Consider the following 18,757-nt stretch of genomic DNA (forward strand, 5'->3'; position numbering starts at 1 on the left):
AACACAGGCCAACTACATGAAGACAAAACCTCAGTGACACTTTCCTCCCAGGTGATTGTGACAAGCTGACAGTTAAAGCTGATCATCATATAGAAACATAGGCAAAATATCGTGTAAATAAAATTGACTTCTATTACTTAGAAAGTATTTACTATTGCTATCCCCAACTACTTTTATGACATTTTTCTGTAACAGGAAGGGGGAGGCAAGGTGATGCCCTAAGGATCTGTAGTGAAGACCAATGACTCACTCTGGCATTTCCTCTTGGCTCTGGAGGCCACTGGGGCAGTTTCTTGTGATGGCTCATGCACGAGTCCAGGGCTTTAACTAAGGCCCTGTCCATTCCTCTTTTTCCCCCCCCTAGAATTTGGTGGGAGAACTCAGGCCTTCACATTCTAATCTACTGAGAAAGGTGCTGCAGCTAGCAGATCACTAATCCATGTGACTGTGCTGTTGTAAAAGCCAGCTTCAAAGATAAATGACTTTCAGGATCCCACAACAAAGAATCACCGAAAACACCAGCCAAAGGAGTCTCTGAAATGAATAACTCCATTCTCCATGTTTGCAAGACCCCTCATTCAGAGGACAGAGGTGGAAAGGAAAATGTTGCCACCAAAGGCCAGGTAGGAGAAGAAGACCTACACCCTGAGAAGCTTGGAAAACTGAGTTTTGAATATGGGGGGGGTTGCCTATGTGCCCTTAGAAACCACGAAAAACCACGAAACAAGTGAAGGACGTGAATAGAGACACTTAACAAAAGAAAAATATCCCCCTTAGGACAAGAGGAAGTGTTGTAAGGACCACTCAGAGTCCGGAGGGGAACAACCATTAGAGAAGGGAAGATTGAAAATGTAGCAAGATTAGATATACATGCTTCTGCCCAGCCAGCGGGGTGACTTGGTTTGTCCTAATGGGGCCGCCTAAAAAGTTCCTCAGCAGCACAGTTTGGTTCTTCCTCTAACACAGATTTTCTCATGAGCTCCTTTCAGTTGAGAAACTTTTATGTGACCCGGGGGATATAAGTATATGGAATGAGCATACAAATTAAACATTTCCTAACAGCAAATCGTGAGAATTGCAATTTTAAAACATTTCTGATTATGCATATGACCTTATTATTTTTTTAAGACTAAAGCAAACTTGCACGTTAATGAGATGGGCGTGCTTGTTTATTTTGACATAAACATTAAACCTCAGCCAAATGTCTGATATTAGAGGACGCAAAAGAGTTTTAGGATCTTTCAGATTTGATTGGTGTTTGATTTTATAACTCTCGGTGCGGAGAATGCTGCTTTGTGTGAATAAATAGTGCAAAATGGCAGAAGCATGCTTAGGGCCATTTCAGAAATTGTTAGACATTCTGCCAAAATTCATTCATTGATTTTTTTTTTCTTTCCCCTAAGTGAAATTCAAGTTGGGAATTCAAACAGCAGTTTTTAAAATCAAATATTGTAACATAAATACAACCCAAAGGCATTCTTCTTTGATGCTTGGTTGCCGAGGAATGCTAGTGGGAAAATACTAGTTTTTCTTAATGAAATGCTAGGTTCCTGTAAGACCAGAGACCCTCGTATGCGCGGTCAGGATGCTGCTGTTCACAGTGCGCAACAGGCTTGACTCTGAGCTGAGCTGGGGTGTGTGGGCCAGTGTTTGCTGACATCACGTGACATGCCGGACTTCTCAGTGCAAAACGCCCACTCTGTGTGTTCAGAGCCAAGGCTGTGGTGAAGTTGTGTGAGGCAACAAGAACAATCACTGACGGAAACAACGTAGATTCCTTACGAATTCGATTTTGAATTACCTTTTGGTCATCGCATAGTCAAGAAATCCTTCACTGCTGCTGACTACTTCTCAGCCCCCACCTAACCTCTGTTAAAGAAACTATGCGCTAAGCCAGTGCTTCTCAACCTGTGGGTCGTGACCCCTCTGGCGGTCAAATGACCCTTTCACAGGGGTCGCATATCAGATACCCTGCATATTAGATATTTACTTTATGGCTCTTGACAGTAGCAAAGTTATAGTTTGGAAGTAGCCACAAAATAATTTTATGATTGGGGTCACCACAATTACAGAGTCACTGGACTTTTCTGTCCTCCTGTCCACACTGTTGGCAGTAGAGTTGGTGGCTTGGTGGACACACAGTGGCCTTGGCAGGACACCTCCTGAAGCAGTTCTTAAACAGAAGCCCGGTGTCACTGAAGAGGTGGGGCAGAGGATCATGGGAATAGTGTTTCTGTGTGGTGGTGGGCCTCTGCTGTCATGATTGGATGGAAGTCAGACAACTTTCGGAGTGGTGAAGACAGCTCGGCAGGAAACACGTGCCATCTTCCTGGGGTCCTCGCCGATCCCCTGCGGGGTGTTGCCGCAACAAGAGCCTGAGTAGTCATTGAAACTTCCAGAACTCATATTAATTGATCTGGTCCTCAGTTGATAGTGACCAGTTGCTAGTGAAGGTATCATATAGACCTCACATAAGAAAGGGAACCTGTGGGCACCTACAGGAGATCGGATGCTGGATGACGCCTTCTTCAGCTCCGTGGGATTGTCTGGGTTTCTGAAGAGATGAGTCTATAAAGTCTTTTCCATCTGAGACAGACACCACACTGAGCTACTGACCAGCAGGCTGATTAGGGGTGTCGTTTTATGTCAGTGGTTCTTAGGACTGTTCTCTGCCCCATGGCATATTTGGGGGTGTTTTCCATCGTCATGGCTCTGGGGAAGGGCACTGTAGTGGGTCAGGCGAACTCTGCTGCTGGGCACACTGGGAAGCATGGGACAGGCCCACACAACAAAACACAACTACCTGCTTTGACGTGCCAGTGGAGTCAAGACTGGGAAACTGCTCCGTAGTCAGTTGTTCTGTCTTGAATACACAAGAGCCCAGACTCATTGGCCGGCAATGCTTGCTTTTGATTAGTTGAGGAGTGAGTGGATTCAGGGCACCCTCCTCACTAATGAGTCAGTGTCACATTAAGGGAAGCTAGCAAAGCACTTCCTCTTGGCATTCTCCAACCAAGAGTGAACCCAGATTTGAATTCTCTAAGTCAGTCTCTGCTTTCCTTCCTCATCGTGTGTCAGTTGTATGACTCCAAATCTGTGACTGCCTGGATGCTAGCTAGTGAAGCTATCCTTGTCCTTGTACCTGTGTCTGTCTGAATGTGTCTGTCTGTCTTTGTGAATGTCTGAGTGTGTGTCCCTTAGCAAAAGTTTTGCTCTTACCTTACTGAGCAGCAGAGGAAGTATCACATGAGGAAGGAATGAAGGTGGATGCTGGACAAAAGCCTGTGACAGAGTCTTACAAGGGATTGAGTTATTGACCCCAACTGACCCTGATAACAAACAGTACTTCAAACGCCGTTGTTTATGAGACAGTATTTCTATGTTGCAGCCAGGGCTTACGGCAGATGCTCATCCTATGAGGCTGCTCTCAGAGTCTCCATTTGCCATTTCCAGAAAATGGTTATCACACACAGCACATTTTTCTGGGTCAGGAGCATGGAAGAGCACATCACTTACGATGTGCATTAGTTTAGGCTGTAAGAGCTGGTTACATGGGAAATCGGAGGCAAGTAAGGTTAAGTGTTACATTGTTCTCTTAAAGGCAGGTTAAACAAACAGGCTGAGCACACAGTAGGGTAGCAGTCTTCAAAAAGAAAGATTTATTTATTAGTTATCATGTATAGCATGTTCTGCCAGCATGTGTGCCTGCACGCCAGAAGAGGGCACCAGATCTCATTGTAGATGGTTGTGAGCCCCCGAGTGGTTGTCGGGAACCGAATTCAGGACCTTTGGAAGATGGGCCAGTGCTCTCAACCGCTGAGCCATCGCTCCATCCCTACAACAGCAGTCTTAAGTGACCTCGAGGTACACTACTAACTCTGGCTGTGAGGTCCAGCAAAAGTTCTAGTCTCTTAGAATGTAAGAGATATTTTCCTCACAATACATTGCCACAGAGGAGGAAACCAAAATATTCAAACATGCTTATAAAGACAATTATGTCTGGGCTGTGGAGACCGAAAAAGAATCTTCTCTGTTTTACTTATTTATCATATTTTTTGAAAATGCCAATACATGTTTTTCTTTGCATTTTTTTTTTCTAATTTTGATGAAAGTTGGGCAAAAGAATTTCAGGAGAACATTCTATGTCCTGCCCAATAAAACATGAACATGTTTCTTTGATCATTTTTCTTTAAGGTTGGCTATTCCCATTTCTCACTAGTAAAGGGGCTGCTGCCTTGTGATTGGATCATTTACTAAGTCAGTGTTTGGGCTGGAAGAATAAATAAAGGCTTTTAGTTTAGCTCAGTAATCCCTGCTGTACGGAGTTGCTGAGGCTGAAAGTCATCTTTGTGAGAGTCTCAGGACTTCTCATCACATTGTGAGTTATATAATCTTTACCGGTCACATCCAAGATGCACACATGTGCTCCTAAAGAAGTGTTTTCTGTATGTGCATTTGTTTCCAGAAATGCCTAAAGCAGCTATTTTCAGTCCATCGATTTCAGCAAATCGATGGGAAAATGCATCTCTGTGAGGACTCTCGATGTGTCTGGACAGGTGTGGGGCAGAGACTCATGATATGCTTTGCTCCAGCCATCCTTTGTCCCTTCTTCTTTCGTTCCTTCCTTACTTTAAAGTGTTATCTATATTCATTAGACTAAATCAACACCATTGTACAATTTGCATAACTCTCATAATTCTCTGCTCTGGCTACTATTACTCCCAAGTTCGATTTGCTACAAGTTATCATTTTTAGTTTTCCCTTCAGTACTTACATGTTCCTCTATGTCACTGGGAGATGTCTATTTCTTGTAATTTTAGACTTTATGGGGATTCTGCACCAGAGGAAAACTCAGGTCTCCTCTTGCCTCATTGATTCTTCAGCTTCTGGATGTGTTTTTGTTATACTTTGCAAAGCCAGACCAAACTCATTAGCGAGTGTCCATATCCTATTATCATATATTATATTAATAATATATAATTACATATAATAAATTATATACTTAATATATAGTAACAAATAAAAGCAATATTTTTATTAATTAATAAAGAGATTATTTGTATTAATTTAGCATATAATATATAAAATAACATGTAACAATAACACATAACATGTAATATAATACATTGATATTCTAATATGTTAATTGTATTTTATGTTATATTAATATATTTATATGTTATAACATTATATCAATATATTAAAACAGTATATTTCAACATAACATAATAAAAATATAAAATATTAGTTATATTAAAATACAATAATATATTGGTCAATATCATTTATCATGCTAAATAATATATTACATTTTAGATTAAGTTATACACTGTTAGAAGCCTCCTTTTGTACTCCAGCTGTCTTACCTGCTTGTCTTTCTATATCTATTCATCATGTCTATGAGGCTGTTGTTTCTCACTGGCACCTGTTTCTCTCTACTGGTAACATGACCAAGCGCTCCCTCATTCCACTTTCGTCTTTTCCTTGGTGTCCTCTGCCAGTCGGGACAACAGGCTGCTGACTTGGCCAGCTGCATGGCTGTCACCCTGGGGCTTCTCTTCAGTGGGCTGCCTTTGTCCCTTTCTCAATAACCAGATGAGGGGATCAGTGGGGGTTTTCTAGGCTCTTCATCCTGTTCCCTTGAATTTGTTGGTTCTTCTGTCAATATTGTCCTATCCCAATTACTGCTGCTTGTTAGTGAGTCTTGAAGTTTTGCTAATGTTGGTCTTTTCACTTTGTTCTCATCCTTCAGTATGTTTCAGCCATTTTTACTCTTGTGTCTCCATGTGGTTTAGGATTACCTTACCAATATCCAATTCTGAGAGTTTGATTGTGACTGCACTGACTCTATTGGTTAAATTGGGAGGGACTGACATGTGGACATGAGTTCTCTTACCCTTTTATGTGCAAATACCTCCCTACATAGTATTCTTTTTTTTCTTTCACCAAAATTTTTAATGTTGTTTTTCATATAGCTATTTCACTTGCTCCTTTTGAGATTTATACTTAAGCATTTAAATTTTTGGCTAATAATATAAGTACTATTGTTTTGAGTTTTAAATTCCATTTGACGGCATATAAGAATGCATTGACTTTCATATGTTACCTTTATATTTTGTATTTTAGTATAATCACCCATCACTCATTAGAGGAGCTGTTTCTTGTTTTTCTTTTTGTTAATTGATTGATTGGTTGGCTGATGGTGTGTGAGTGTGTGTGTGAGTATTGTTGGGGCTTGAATTCCAGTCTTTGTACGTGCTAAGCAAGCACTCTGTGTGAAGCTCCATCCTTTTCTCTGTGGTTAGTGCTTTGAGTATTGATTTTATTAAACCTTTTATGACCTTTTGTCAGTAGGTCTGAATGTTTCCAGTAACTTAAAGTTCTGACAGTTGCAGGTATATGGTAAACCCCAAGACAGGCATTTATGAGTAACCATTGGCTTTCTTGGCACAGTACTGTGAAACTCTCAAGCTTTTATTAGAAACAATTTAGTCACAGATCCCACAAGTCACTTGAGTTATCTTGTTTCCTGTTGATATCTGTATATCTCTGTCATTATCGGTTTGATCAAGAGTTGAGGCTAGAGATGAAAAGATAGTGGCCAGTGGTTTGGACTTAGTGGGGTCTTCTGATGGAAACTTAAAACAGAACAAATGATAGAATCACAAACCCAAATATGGCTGGTAGCTGTATTCTAGTACAGTAAGATTAAGAGAAAACGTTAAAATCAAGAAATCAACAACTCTTTATGAACAAAGACAGAATGGGGCTTAGGTCTGCTAGGTCAGCCTGGCTGGGATGGATATGCAGACATACAAAATCCACTTTCTTTAAAAAGTCTCAAAGGGCAGAATGAATATTCAAAGCATGACATGGTACTCTGTGTGTCCTTCGTGAGATCTTTTGTCTACTTACCTGTCATATGTGTACTCTTTATTGAAAAGTGTCATTGAGTAATTTTTAACTCTAATTTAAAATCCACTCTGAACCCTTTTGGATTTTTTCCTCCTGTATTTTTTGTGTCACAATTTTATATAGGAGTGACTACTTTCTTTACCACTCCGTAATCACTTAACACCTATGGGGAAAATATTGTATTTGTGAGAGCTTAGAGACGTGTTTATTTCCTGAAGGTTTTAGAAACGGAGTCAGATATGAATCCTTCCATCTGAGGAGGTTTGGCAGTGTCCACCATTCCATATGCCAACCGGAGGTGAAGATCCATCTCACGGGTCTTGGAAATGACTGCTGTGAGTCACTGCTTAGATTCCCGGTTGAGCATCTGAAATAACAAGACGCAGCCAGTGCTCTGACCTAAGCCCCGAAGTCTGATTCCAGAAGAGCCAGATGGTCCGTATGTTTCGCATCCACACGGCGTACCAGGCAACGATGATTAATGTAGCTGGCCTGTTTGTGTACTACTTTAACTTTTAAGAACGGGTATTGGTGGTGGTGGGACAAAAGTATGTGACTCACTAATACACATTAAATATATCAGAATGAACTGGACTGATGCTGACCCACTCTTACACGTGGATTTTAAATGTCATTATGTCTAATCAGTTACACAGTCACAGTGTGTGTGCTAAGTGCCTCTCATAATCTCGTTTGGAAGACAGTGCTCATTCACACAGAACTGACTACCCACATGCCAATGTAGGATGCAAATAGTGCGAATAGAGCTCAGTGAGTTCAGAAACACGCTAGAGATACACAGACTTAAGCTGCATCCTGGAAAATGGGTAAGACTTATAAGGGTAAAGGGGAGATGAGAACATTTTTGATCTTGTAAGAGCAAAGGCAGTGTTTTGGGAATTGCTGGTAGGACATGTTGGGATGGAGCCATTGGTAGATAGATGGAGATCATAGAGAAATTCAAGTGTCAGGTGTAGAAATTTAATTTGGGATTTGCTAAGAAAAATTTAGAAAGAATGCAGACTGTGTGTGATATATCGTGCATATAAAGTACAGAACATATTTTGCAGAAGAGAGCCACCGAAGAATCAAGGATGAATTTTTTTTTTGAAGTAGGAGAGTGACACCGTCAAGAAGACAGTTTGGAGAGAGAAAACTGCTTCAAACCCTTCATGAAAAAAGTTAGCATGACATAGAGGGGCTTTGGCAGATCACTGACAGTGAAGTTAGTCACTGAAATAAAGGATAAAGTGGCGTGGAGGGTGGTTGATTAGGGCTGAGAGCAAGGACTGTGGTGGGCTCTCCTGGAGAGGGAGGGAGAGAAAGAGGGAGGTGGGCACATCCACAAAGAGGAAGGAGCCGAGGAAGCAGTTCTCCACGTCAGTGTTCTTTACTGCTGTGACCAACCGGGGGGTATAAATCCTCAAAAATATTAAAAGCTGAAAACCTGCATTAATATTAATAGGCAACTTTTTTTGGCCCACCTTTTCTTCAAGCCATCCCTCTTCTCTTTCCTCCCCTTAACAGGAAAACTTGTCAACAAATGTTCATATTGGCAGGTTCTCTCTCTTTCCAGGCTGTCTCCAGCCCACTGCAGTGCAAGGTTCTAAATCTTACCATTGTGTTCATTGAAGCTGCCCTTCTAAATACCTCCAACTTAAGGCAGCTGTTTCATGATTTTTCTGGCTTACCTGTTATATGTGTCTTTTAAAAATGAACATGTAGGCCTCCTGGCTTTATAACCACTGTGTTCTGGCCCTTTGGCTGGTCCCTGGTCCTCTTTTATACCGCCTATATTTTAAATGTTGGTGTGCCCAAGGCTCATTTCTTGAGTATTTTCTACTTCTGCTCTACTTTAATTGACTTAATGATTTTGGGGCTGGATTTCTTTATTGTGTGTTTATATTTATTGCTATATTACATTGTAAACATTATGTTCCCAAGTAACTGTATCTGTCGTGTTTTACGTGACATCCTTTGAAAGCTATCCCATTGTTAAAACTTTTATAAAATAAACACTTGGGCCGAAAAGATGACTCAGTAGATAAAGCACTTGTCCTGCAAGCATGAAGCCCAGCATTGGCTTCTAGAATCTGCATAACATCTGAGCAGGCATGTTGTTGGCTGGCTGCCTGTGATCCAGCACTCAGGAGGCAGAGACGGGGATTCCTTGGGCAAGCTGGCTAGCCAAACTAGCCAGAACTGAGGGATTCCAGGTTCTGCAACAGACTCAGATTCAGTGTAAAAAAAAAAAAAAAAGAATTGAAGGAAACTGTCAATGTCAGTTGAAGCCTCCATACATGCACAGGCACATTTGAACATGCATACACACAAGCACACAAGTAACACACATACACACAAAATAAAATTTAAAAAATAATTTTTTCAAGAGGGAAAAACAGTCCTTTGTGTTTGCTCAAGTATTTTGCCATTTTCAATGTTCTTAATTCTTGAAGATTTAACCTTTTCTTGGTAGTAGGCAGGGTTCTTTGGAGAAGTCAAGTTAGTAGAATGCAGGTATATTATAAAAAGGGGGTTGTTATATTGCCTTATACAGGCTGAGGAGTCTAACGATGGCTGTCTGCACAGAGGAGCTGAGAGCCAGCAGCTGCTTGGTCCACAAGGCTGGATGCCCTAGCAGCCACAGTCCCGCTGAAGGCTGGAGTAGTGTCTGATGTCAGAGTTGAATGACAGCAGCATCAGAGACAGGAAGAAGAAACAAAGGCAGCCAGGCCCCAGTCGTGCTGTCCTTGGATTTCTGTCTGGAAGGTGTCCTTACTCTGAGCATTCTTTCTCCCTCAGTTGGCCTCTCTGTTAACATCCTCACAGTACACAGTAGGGGCTTCCGGATCCTGTTGAGTTGCATAGCAAGATCAACAAACAGTTCTCTTAAATAACTTCTCTTTATTCTAGAGGGCTCCTTTTAGCATTTCTTGTTGATCAGATCAATTGGCAGAGACGTCTCAGATTTTTCATGTTCAATTTCATGACATTCTTGCTGGACATAGAATTCTGAGTTGGAAGATCTTGCTTTTGGTGTTAGAAAGATACTGTTCCATTCATTTTTGGTTTCTCTTATTTCTGGTGAAAAGTATAGAGTCATTTTAAGCCTCCCTGTCATTGAGCATAGACATGATGGGCTCTGCTGGAGGCTTTATTGTAGTTGCTAGATTAGGACAACACCACACAAGAAAAGAAATAGAGTGAAAAATTCTCCTTTTGGGTAGGTGGGTTGAATCTTCGTGCTTTGACCTCCTGACTCAGTTTACCTGTTTGTACTTTTAAGGGTCCTCAGGGATTTGACTTTAATATTTAGTGGGAGGAATGTCCCACAGAGGGCTTAATCTACTAAACAGAACTGGTGTGCTTCACAATTGTGTGCTGGTGCATGTCAGGCACGCTAGGCCCCTCTGAGGTGTAAGAGACAAGCCAGCTGACATTGCATTAAGTGGTCATAACAGACATTTCCTCACAGCGGTCAACAGTGCCTACCAGGAGGCTGAGCGATGGCTCGGCAGTTAAGAGTTGCTCTTGCAGAGGACCTGAGTTTGGTTACCAGCGCAGCTCAGAACCACCTCTGGTGTCAACTCTTGGGACCTGATGCTGTTGTCTAGCCTCCAGGGCACCTGCATTCATGTGCTCATGTCCCTGCCCTTCCTCCATATACACCACCAAAAACTAGAATTTCGGGGGCTGGAGAAATGGCCCAGTGGGTAAAAGCGCCTCAGAGCATCCAGATTTGGTTCTCAGTACCCACACCCGCAACTCACAGCCGTCTGCAACTCTGGTTTTCAGACATGTTCTTCTGGCCTCTTCAGGCACTGCTTACATGTTGTTGTTCACACACATACATGCAAGCAACACACACACATCAATAAATATTGGAAAACAAACCTTTAAAAGGAACTCTCCTAAGTGTAAGCTAAAGACAGCTGCTGAGAACTTTTGAGACATCATAAGTGAGCTACTGTTCCTTCTAGATATGCTTAACTTGATGGTGTTTTGTTTTGTGTTTTTTTAAAGAAGGAAATGATAGTATTATTACTCATATAGATAGGACCCAAGGGTATTTTTATAAAAATTATGTGGCATTAATTTTTAGAGATCTACTAGCTGAGATACATCTGTACTGGTGGATGAATACACTCAGTCAAAAAAAAAAAAGACACTTTTACACAAGTTTGTTTGGGCATAAATGCTAAGCATTTCTCATTAGACTATGAGTCTTGAATCAGATTCTGTTTCAGTTTTTATCTTCAGATTTTAATGCTCTGCTTTGGTTCAGGGCTTTGTTGGGCACCTGTCCATGGCAAAGGTATTAATCTCTCCCCTTTTCCTTTGAAGATGTTAATTTGAAAATATTTCCACTTGGCTGCATGATCATGCTAATTTCGGTTTGTCCTCACATAGACCTCAATATCCTGGACTGGAATTCTCAGAATCTTGTTGCCATCGCCCTCGAATCCTCTATATACATCTGGAACGGGCAGGACCACAGTTGGATTGAAAATATCGACTTAAGCATCTTCTGTAATTATGCATCAGCCAAGTCCTGGATGAGTGAGGGATCATGCCTGGCTGTTGGCACCAGCGAGGGAGAAGCGCAAGTACTGGAAACTTTTCCTCCTGGCATCTTCCAGGCAGTTACTAGTTAACTTCTAACAGCACATCAATATAGAGAAACTAGATTAAGTGAGGTACCTGGAGCTACAGGAAGCAAGGAGAGACAAAATTGTTTTCTTCTGAATGGCATTTCTTCATAAGGGTACCTTCCTTCAGTTCCCACACAATCTTCCTGTTGTATTTCATTTTTTTAAAAATCTTTCTAACTCATGTTGGATTTACAAAGCCTCTAGTTAGGGACTCTGGGAGAGAGGAGGACGCCTTTTCAGATTTTGTTCACCTGAAGCTATGATAGGAGAAGAGTGATGTAACGTGACTTTTATTTCCTGACGGGCTGCCAGAGACGATTGTCTGTCGAACGTCTGTCAGTCTAATTCCTTACCTAACCATCACTATGACTGCTTTTCAGTGGTGTGAAGCATGGTGCCCGGGTGCTAGATAACAGCAGAGGCCAGGCTGTCCCGAGGTCTTCTTACCCAGTAGTTAGCCTTCCTCACTTGAGTCACGCCATCTTCTGTACAAGGCAAGAATGGAGTCTCAGTAGCAAACTGAGTTCCGACTCCAGGAAGTGTTCACACAGCCTCATTTTATCCACACAGATTAATACAGATGCTGTGGCCCCCAGAGCGTCTTGCATGTTGGAGAAGGGCTGTACAACTGGCACATTCTATACAAACAGTACCCCACACTTTAAAGGCCAAGACACTTCTTGCTCTGGAAGTTCTGCACGAGAAGTACCCAATAGGTGCATTTGTCGGGGCTGTAGGTTGGTCATGAGGTTTCCCAGTTTCTAAGGGGCTAGAAGCTCAGTAATCATTCTCACGCCTTGGTTGCACTTTGACTTCATTTTAGGAGCTTTAAAATGACGGCCGCACTCCCAGGCTCTACCTTACCAATTAAAACACAAGTGCTGACGTGGAGTAATACTCCTCACGTGCCCCTCCCCCACTGCAGTCAGAGCGGGGTGCTCATTATAGGTAGCAGAACTGAGTTTTCTCTTAGCAAACAATAGACTGCCTGTAGCTAGTAATTGCTCTGAGGCCTTAGAGAACACGGCAGGCTGAGGAGAAGACAATGCTATGGACTCTCTTGTCTGTTCATTTTTTTTTTTTTTCAGTTATGGGATGTAGTCACTAAAAAGCGGCTGAGAAACATGCTCCGTCACTTGTCAGTAGTTGGAGCTCTGAGTTGGAACCACTGCATCCTCAGCAGGTAACTAGATCGTATTTGAACTGACTGTGTCTGTCTCTCCGGTGAGTTATGCGAGCTGAGTGGACAGAGCCATAACAAGGACAAAACCAAAACGCGTGAAACAGAACAGCCGATTAGGTTTTGTCTGTCTTCCCTCTTCGGCCCTGGTAGGTGTTTCAGTCTTCTGATATGGGTTCTAGAGGGCACATGTATGCAGTGGCCATGAGGAATACAGCATGAGATACAATTAATTATTCAGACACACTGAAACTGTGAAACTCACGGCAAACAAAAAGTTTCTTTGTATCGATTCATGTCTGTGATAGGGACTCTCTTTCGGGGGTCAGAAAGCAGTGCTTATTGGTATAAACGGAATATGTTAAACATCTGTAAGTTGGAAGATGTTAGAAGTTGGAAGAGTTGGAAGGGACCTCATAGATCATCCTGCTCAATAGAACTCAAACACGGGTGTTCACTGGGCTCCCCAGCGAGGCTAATGAACACAGTTTCCGGCGTTTCCTCATATTAGGGCATCTGCGTTTCTAATTTCACAAGTGAGGCTAGTGATATATGACATCAAGAACTACTGATGTGATTTAACAGCTTTGAGCCAGAGAAGTTGTGTGACTTTTCCTATGATGCTACATAATTGGTTTCAATATGTATTGTTTTGAGTACCAGCATTCATCTCTGTAGTGTATTTCACAAGGTAGATTTAAGTCAGGAAGATGTCAAAGCTTTTTACAGCCTAGTTAAATAGCTGGGAATTAATTTGGGAAATTTATAACTTGTGATTTTTTCTGGCCAGAGCAGAAATCCTTTGGTTGGTTTGGTCAGGTCAGTTCTGTGGTGCAAAAGCTTTTTTTTTTTGTAGTTGGCATTGATAAGGATTGGCTTGTTATCCACAAGATCATGCTCTGTGCTCTAGACTTGATGGGCACAATCTCACTTTAATTACTGATGTAGTAGATTATTTCAATTTTCTTCTCAGATGAGCAAACTGAGGCAGTAGAACGAGGTTACATGATCAACAAGTGACTGAGCCATGATTTAAACCCAGGCATCCTGGCCGCAGAGCCTGTATGTTCAGTCAAGATGTTATTCAGGGTTGTGTGTGGGTAGTTAAAAAGTGTGATATCAGATGCTGAGAAATTGCATCAACAACTGTAGAGGCCATTTCCTTGCTCCTTACAGGGCATCAAGCCAGCCCTGAGGTCATAGTCTGTGGGAAGACGTAGGCTCTTCATCATGGCTTCGCCAAGTCACTAAGTGGAAACTTCTTGCTGATTCTGAAAGACGCTGCATTTTTCTGAGATATTCAACTACCATTGAGTCAAGGATGGAAGTGGAGCTCAGCAGAGACACACCTGTCAGGAAGGAGAAATAAAAAATTCTGCTTAACGTGTTTCAGCAAGAATCTACTAACATCACACTACCGAATTAATGTAAGATATTTTCAAAGGAGAGAAATATAATTTTTCTAGATGTTATATGTAAATTACATGGGGGAATCTTATAATTGTCTGATTTTGTGTTTTTCATAATGATTAGCATAATATTTTTCTTTCTTTCTTTCTTCCTTCTTCTTCTTCTTCTTTTTTTTTTTTTTGGTGTTTTGAGACAATGTTTCTCTATGTAACTTGGGCTTTCCTGGAACTCATTTTGTAGACCAGGCTAGCCTTGAGCTCAGAGATCCAAATTTGAAATGCTGGCAGACAAATCTATTTCACTCCTCCCCCGCTTTAAAGACAGGGTCTCACTATGTGGCCCTGACTGGCCTTGAACGTAGAGGTCAGTCTGCCCCTGCCTCCAGAGTGCTGGGATCAGCTGCCTATGCCACCACGCCTGGGCAAACCTAGTTCACTTGTGAGAAGAATCACGCAGGCAGAACACTCCCATCCTTCCTGCCCAGAAAGTTTCGTCTGTGTTTGGACAGGTCCTAATGGCTCTTTACAGAGTGTTATTTTGAAATGTGCTTTCCTCCATGTTAACTCATGAGATAGAGGGGCTTCCCCCCCCTTTTTGTCACAAGAACTTGACTCTTTGCCTCTAACTCAGGGTCCAGTCTGGGTCGAGTCCACCACCATGATGTCCGAGCGCCCCAGCATCATGTCGGAACATTTCACCACAAGGAGGCTGTGTGTGCTCTGAAATGGTCACCGGATGGGAGGCTGCTTTCCAGTGGCTGTAATGATGGATTACTGACAATAGGGCCCCACGATCCAGGCGTCAGTGCGCCAGGCCCACCCCTGAAAGTCATACCTCAGTCCACAGCAGTTAAGGTAAAACATCCCCAGCTGCTTGGGATTGCTTTTGGCAGAGATCACTGAGTATCTCAGATAAAAAAGGAAATCAGCAGGGCTGGAGGTACAGACCTGTAATACCAGCCACTTGGGAAGCTGAGGCAGGAGGATTGGAAGTCTATGGTCTGTCTTGGTTACAGAGTAGATTCAAGGCCAACAGGGGAAACTTAGTGAGACCCTGTCTCAAAATAAAAAGTGAAAAGAGGGCGGGGAAACAGCTTCATGGTGGCATGTTTGTCTAGCATACACAATGCCCTAAGTTCAATTCTTTGTTCATAAATGTGTGTGTGCATATACGTGCACACACACACACACACACACACACACACACACACACACATCATCACCATCATCACCCACAAAACACAAAGTGAGAAAGGTTCTATTCTCTGACTATGACAAGAACAGGCAAAACCCTCAATGACACGTGGGCTTTAGAGCACTTGCTCTACCAAAGGTCGTGGGTTCAGATTCTGGCACACACATGGTGTCTCACAATCATCTGTAACTGCCCTTACCAGAGACCCAGTGCCTTCTGACCTCCACAGGCAACAGGCACACATACGGTGCACATACATACATGCAGATACAACACTCATGCATGTTAAGTAGAGTGAATAAATCTCAAAAAATAAGAAAATGGACCCAAGTGAGTAAGACAAACTATAAATGTATTTAAAAGTCTGACTAATTTACAAGAAAAGCATCAGAGGAACACAGCCCAAGGACAGCTCCTTCTTGCCAAGGAGAAACAAAAGATAACTCTCACATGATTATTTCACGTATAATTATTTCACAATTACATTTCACTACATATAAAGTAACAGGTTAAATTTAAAATAATTTCAGCCAGGATCATAACAGTATGGCTCTTTTTTTTTTTGGTGCTGGTGCTTTAAAATTTATAATTGTTTGGAAAACTGTTATGATATCACAGTTTTGAAATTTGGAATTTACCTAAAGATATTTGTCAGAAACAAAAGATACATTGTATTTTGAGACAGCAAATACTAAATAAAACATAAACAATTCTCTTTAAAAATGTCAATAAACCCTATACAAACCATACCAAAGCAAAAAAAAAAAAAAAAAAAAAAAAAAAAGAGCCCAGTATTAGGACAACGAAGTGTGATGGAAAATGGAATATAATGAGATTAGCGAAAACAATAATTAAAGGGCCTGGAGAGACACGTCGACAGTCAAGAGCCTTGCTGCTCTAGCAGAGGATCCACAGCACAACTCCCAACTCCTGTAACTCCATTTCCAGGAGATCCGACTTCTTCTGGTCTTCTCAGGGACCTGCACACATAAATAAAACTTATAAACGTTAAAAAATGAGAATGATATAAAGTGTGTTAAAACACAGAAAGGTTTCATAGAATAATCAATAGGAGAACAAATTATTGTAGACCCAGTATTTGCTACTCTGTAAAATATTTTTACTCACAGAAAATAATAGGCAAAAGTGAGATTTGGTACTGGGCTGATGGACAAAATTTGCAGATGCATATAACTGACATAGTTGTTAAAATACTCTTTAAAAGTTACTAGTTGTTTTAGTTATCGGTACAGATAGGGATATTAATTCTGATGTTCAGCTGACTGGAGTTATTTGTAACTAGCGTGATCTTTTGTATGAAGATTTGAACTGCCTGGGGTCTGCACTTAACAGACGGTTGTGTGCGACTCTCTTCAGCCTACTGTTACCTGGAAGACCAGGACCCTGGTGTGTAAAGCAGAGGCTGCGGTCAGTATAGCACTCGGAAGGGCCAGGAGTGTCTCCGGCCAGGGTTCTGTTGTTTGCGTGTGTTGTGTGCAGTTTTTCAGTTGTGTTGTTCTGTAGTTTTTTTTCTGTGTTAGTGAGAGGACTTAATTCCAAGGAGTCAGCCAATTCAATCAAAGTCCTGTAGCCTCCGTGGAAACTAGCCAATATCAATGGAAGTCACATAGCTGAGGGGTCTGGAGTCTCCTGGAAGACTATCCCAGATGCCCTGATCTGTTTTGATTGGGTGGGTTGATATTTGAAGAAGCTGGGGTAGATTTAGTATCTATCTGTTTGGCTAATCTGATGCCATGACAGGCTTCTTTTCTCTACTTTGTCTGACTAGGCCTGAGTTTCTGTTTCTTGGAGTTCAAACAAAGAATTCCTGGAAAAGCCACAACCCAAGGACAACTAATCAGCTTACAGGTCAAGTTGACCAAAAGCTATGTTTGTGAATACTTTATGTTATGAACACTTTATGACTGTTCCCAAAATAAAGCGCAGCCCTCCCTAAACAATCAAATTAAAGGTCAAAGCATGAGTAAAAGCCAAACCTCAGTGAATCAACAAAGTCCCCAGCAACTAGGGAAAATCCCTAATCAGACAATCCTGAATCCTCTCATATCCCTATGCCATTCCTGACCAATTAGGTTAAGAGTTACCATACAAAGACCCTAACTGTGTATAAAAATCCTGTGTATTCACTTCTGGGTCTCCATTTTGCTTTGATGGTGATCCCAGCAGGTTGGTGACTTCTGCAGAAGAAATGCTCTTTGCTTTTGCATGCTACCTGAGTCAGGGGTCTTCCTTCAGTGGTTCTCAGACTCTAACACTAAAACACTGAGAGTTGTTAGTATAATTCAGGGAAGTGTTCTATTATGCATCTTCCCTTTCACAGTGGCTTCGCAGCCCTGGGGAATACTTTCTGACAGGTATATTTGCCCTCACCTGGGGACGCTGCTGCAGTAGACCTCTAAGCTTTGGCTCCCTGTGTACACCGCCCTGGTGAGTTTGAGTTCTCTAGGGCTCATCTGCCTGTGTTATTATTTGTAACTTTATAGGCCATGGAGTAGTGTCCCTGGCAATCTGAGGTCCTTGCCATTGGAGGAGGAATGAAGGATGGACGCCTACATATTTTGGATGTAAACACTGGGACAAGCGTTCAGACGCCAAGCTCACAAGTAGGCACTCACAGGTAGGCACCTGGAGTTCGTCTTCATCTCAAATCTAGAACCTTACAAAAACAGTTTATGATAGAACATTGGATCCCGCCCTCCCTTTCTTTCCAAAAGGAATTCCAATTCTTATGAATTTGTTTCCTGTAAAATTTCTTAATTAGGGAGTCCAAAGTAAATCCAATTTCTCTTCCTCCATCCATTCTTCCTTTCTTTCTCCCTCCATTTCTTCATTCTCTTTGTTCTTTCTCATCACAGTTAGACTCTGAAACTAGAGAGTAGTCAGTTTATCCCTGGCCACTGATCACAATTCATTTAAATTCCCTGGTTCAGTGCACTGGTATCTATTTGTTTTCTTGATCCTTAGATACCTTGGGGTCAATTTTCTTAGGACGTAGGCAATTTCTAAAAATACCGAATCCTCTCCATGGCCAGAGGATGGGTGAACACAACGGAATACAGAGTCTAGAATTTAAGCACATTCATCATGCATGAGAAGTTGGCAGCATTCAGTATTTTGTGGTCCTTATTCTAGATTTGTTTCCTCATCTGGCTACCTAAGACAAAGGAGATTGCAACAGGCCAAGGTTCTCCCAGGAATGACGTGGCTCTGTGGACCTGCCCCATGCTGTCAAGGTCCGGCGGTTTCTTTGGTGAGTAAACGGCACACACCTATCTATCCATGGCAAGGCATGCTGCCACAAAGCGGGAAAGCTCGATCAAAGACTGGTTATTTTATTTTAATATTAATAGAGGACAAAATCCTATATCCACCGCACCTCAGAACA

General features: G+C 41.8%; 1 protein-coding gene across 1 annotated transcript in view; it reads left to right on the forward strand.

Moving 5' to 3' along the window:
* The window catches only part of Cdc20b (cell division cycle 20B), a 31,027-nt gene that overhangs the window by 5,163 nt on the left and 7,107 nt on the right, over window positions 1–18,757 (forward strand). Inside the window, 8 exon segments of the mRNA XM_021638906.1 lie at window positions 490–623; window positions 4,466–4,556; window positions 7,134–7,250; window positions 11,326–11,522; window positions 12,656–12,750; window positions 14,762–15,011; window positions 17,856–17,975; window positions 18,505–18,622. Of these exon segments, the coding sequence (XP_021494581.1) occupies window positions 490–623; window positions 4,466–4,556; window positions 7,134–7,250; window positions 11,326–11,522; window positions 12,656–12,750; window positions 14,762–15,011; window positions 17,856–17,975; window positions 18,505–18,622 (1,122 nt within the window).

The sequence above is a fragment of the Meriones unguiculatus genome, chromosome 6 (genome assembly GCF_030254825.1).
Source record: "Meriones unguiculatus strain TT.TT164.6M chromosome 6, Bangor_MerUng_6.1, whole genome shotgun sequence".
Classification (NCBI taxonomy): Eukaryota; Metazoa; Chordata; class Mammalia; order Rodentia; family Muridae; genus Meriones; species Meriones unguiculatus.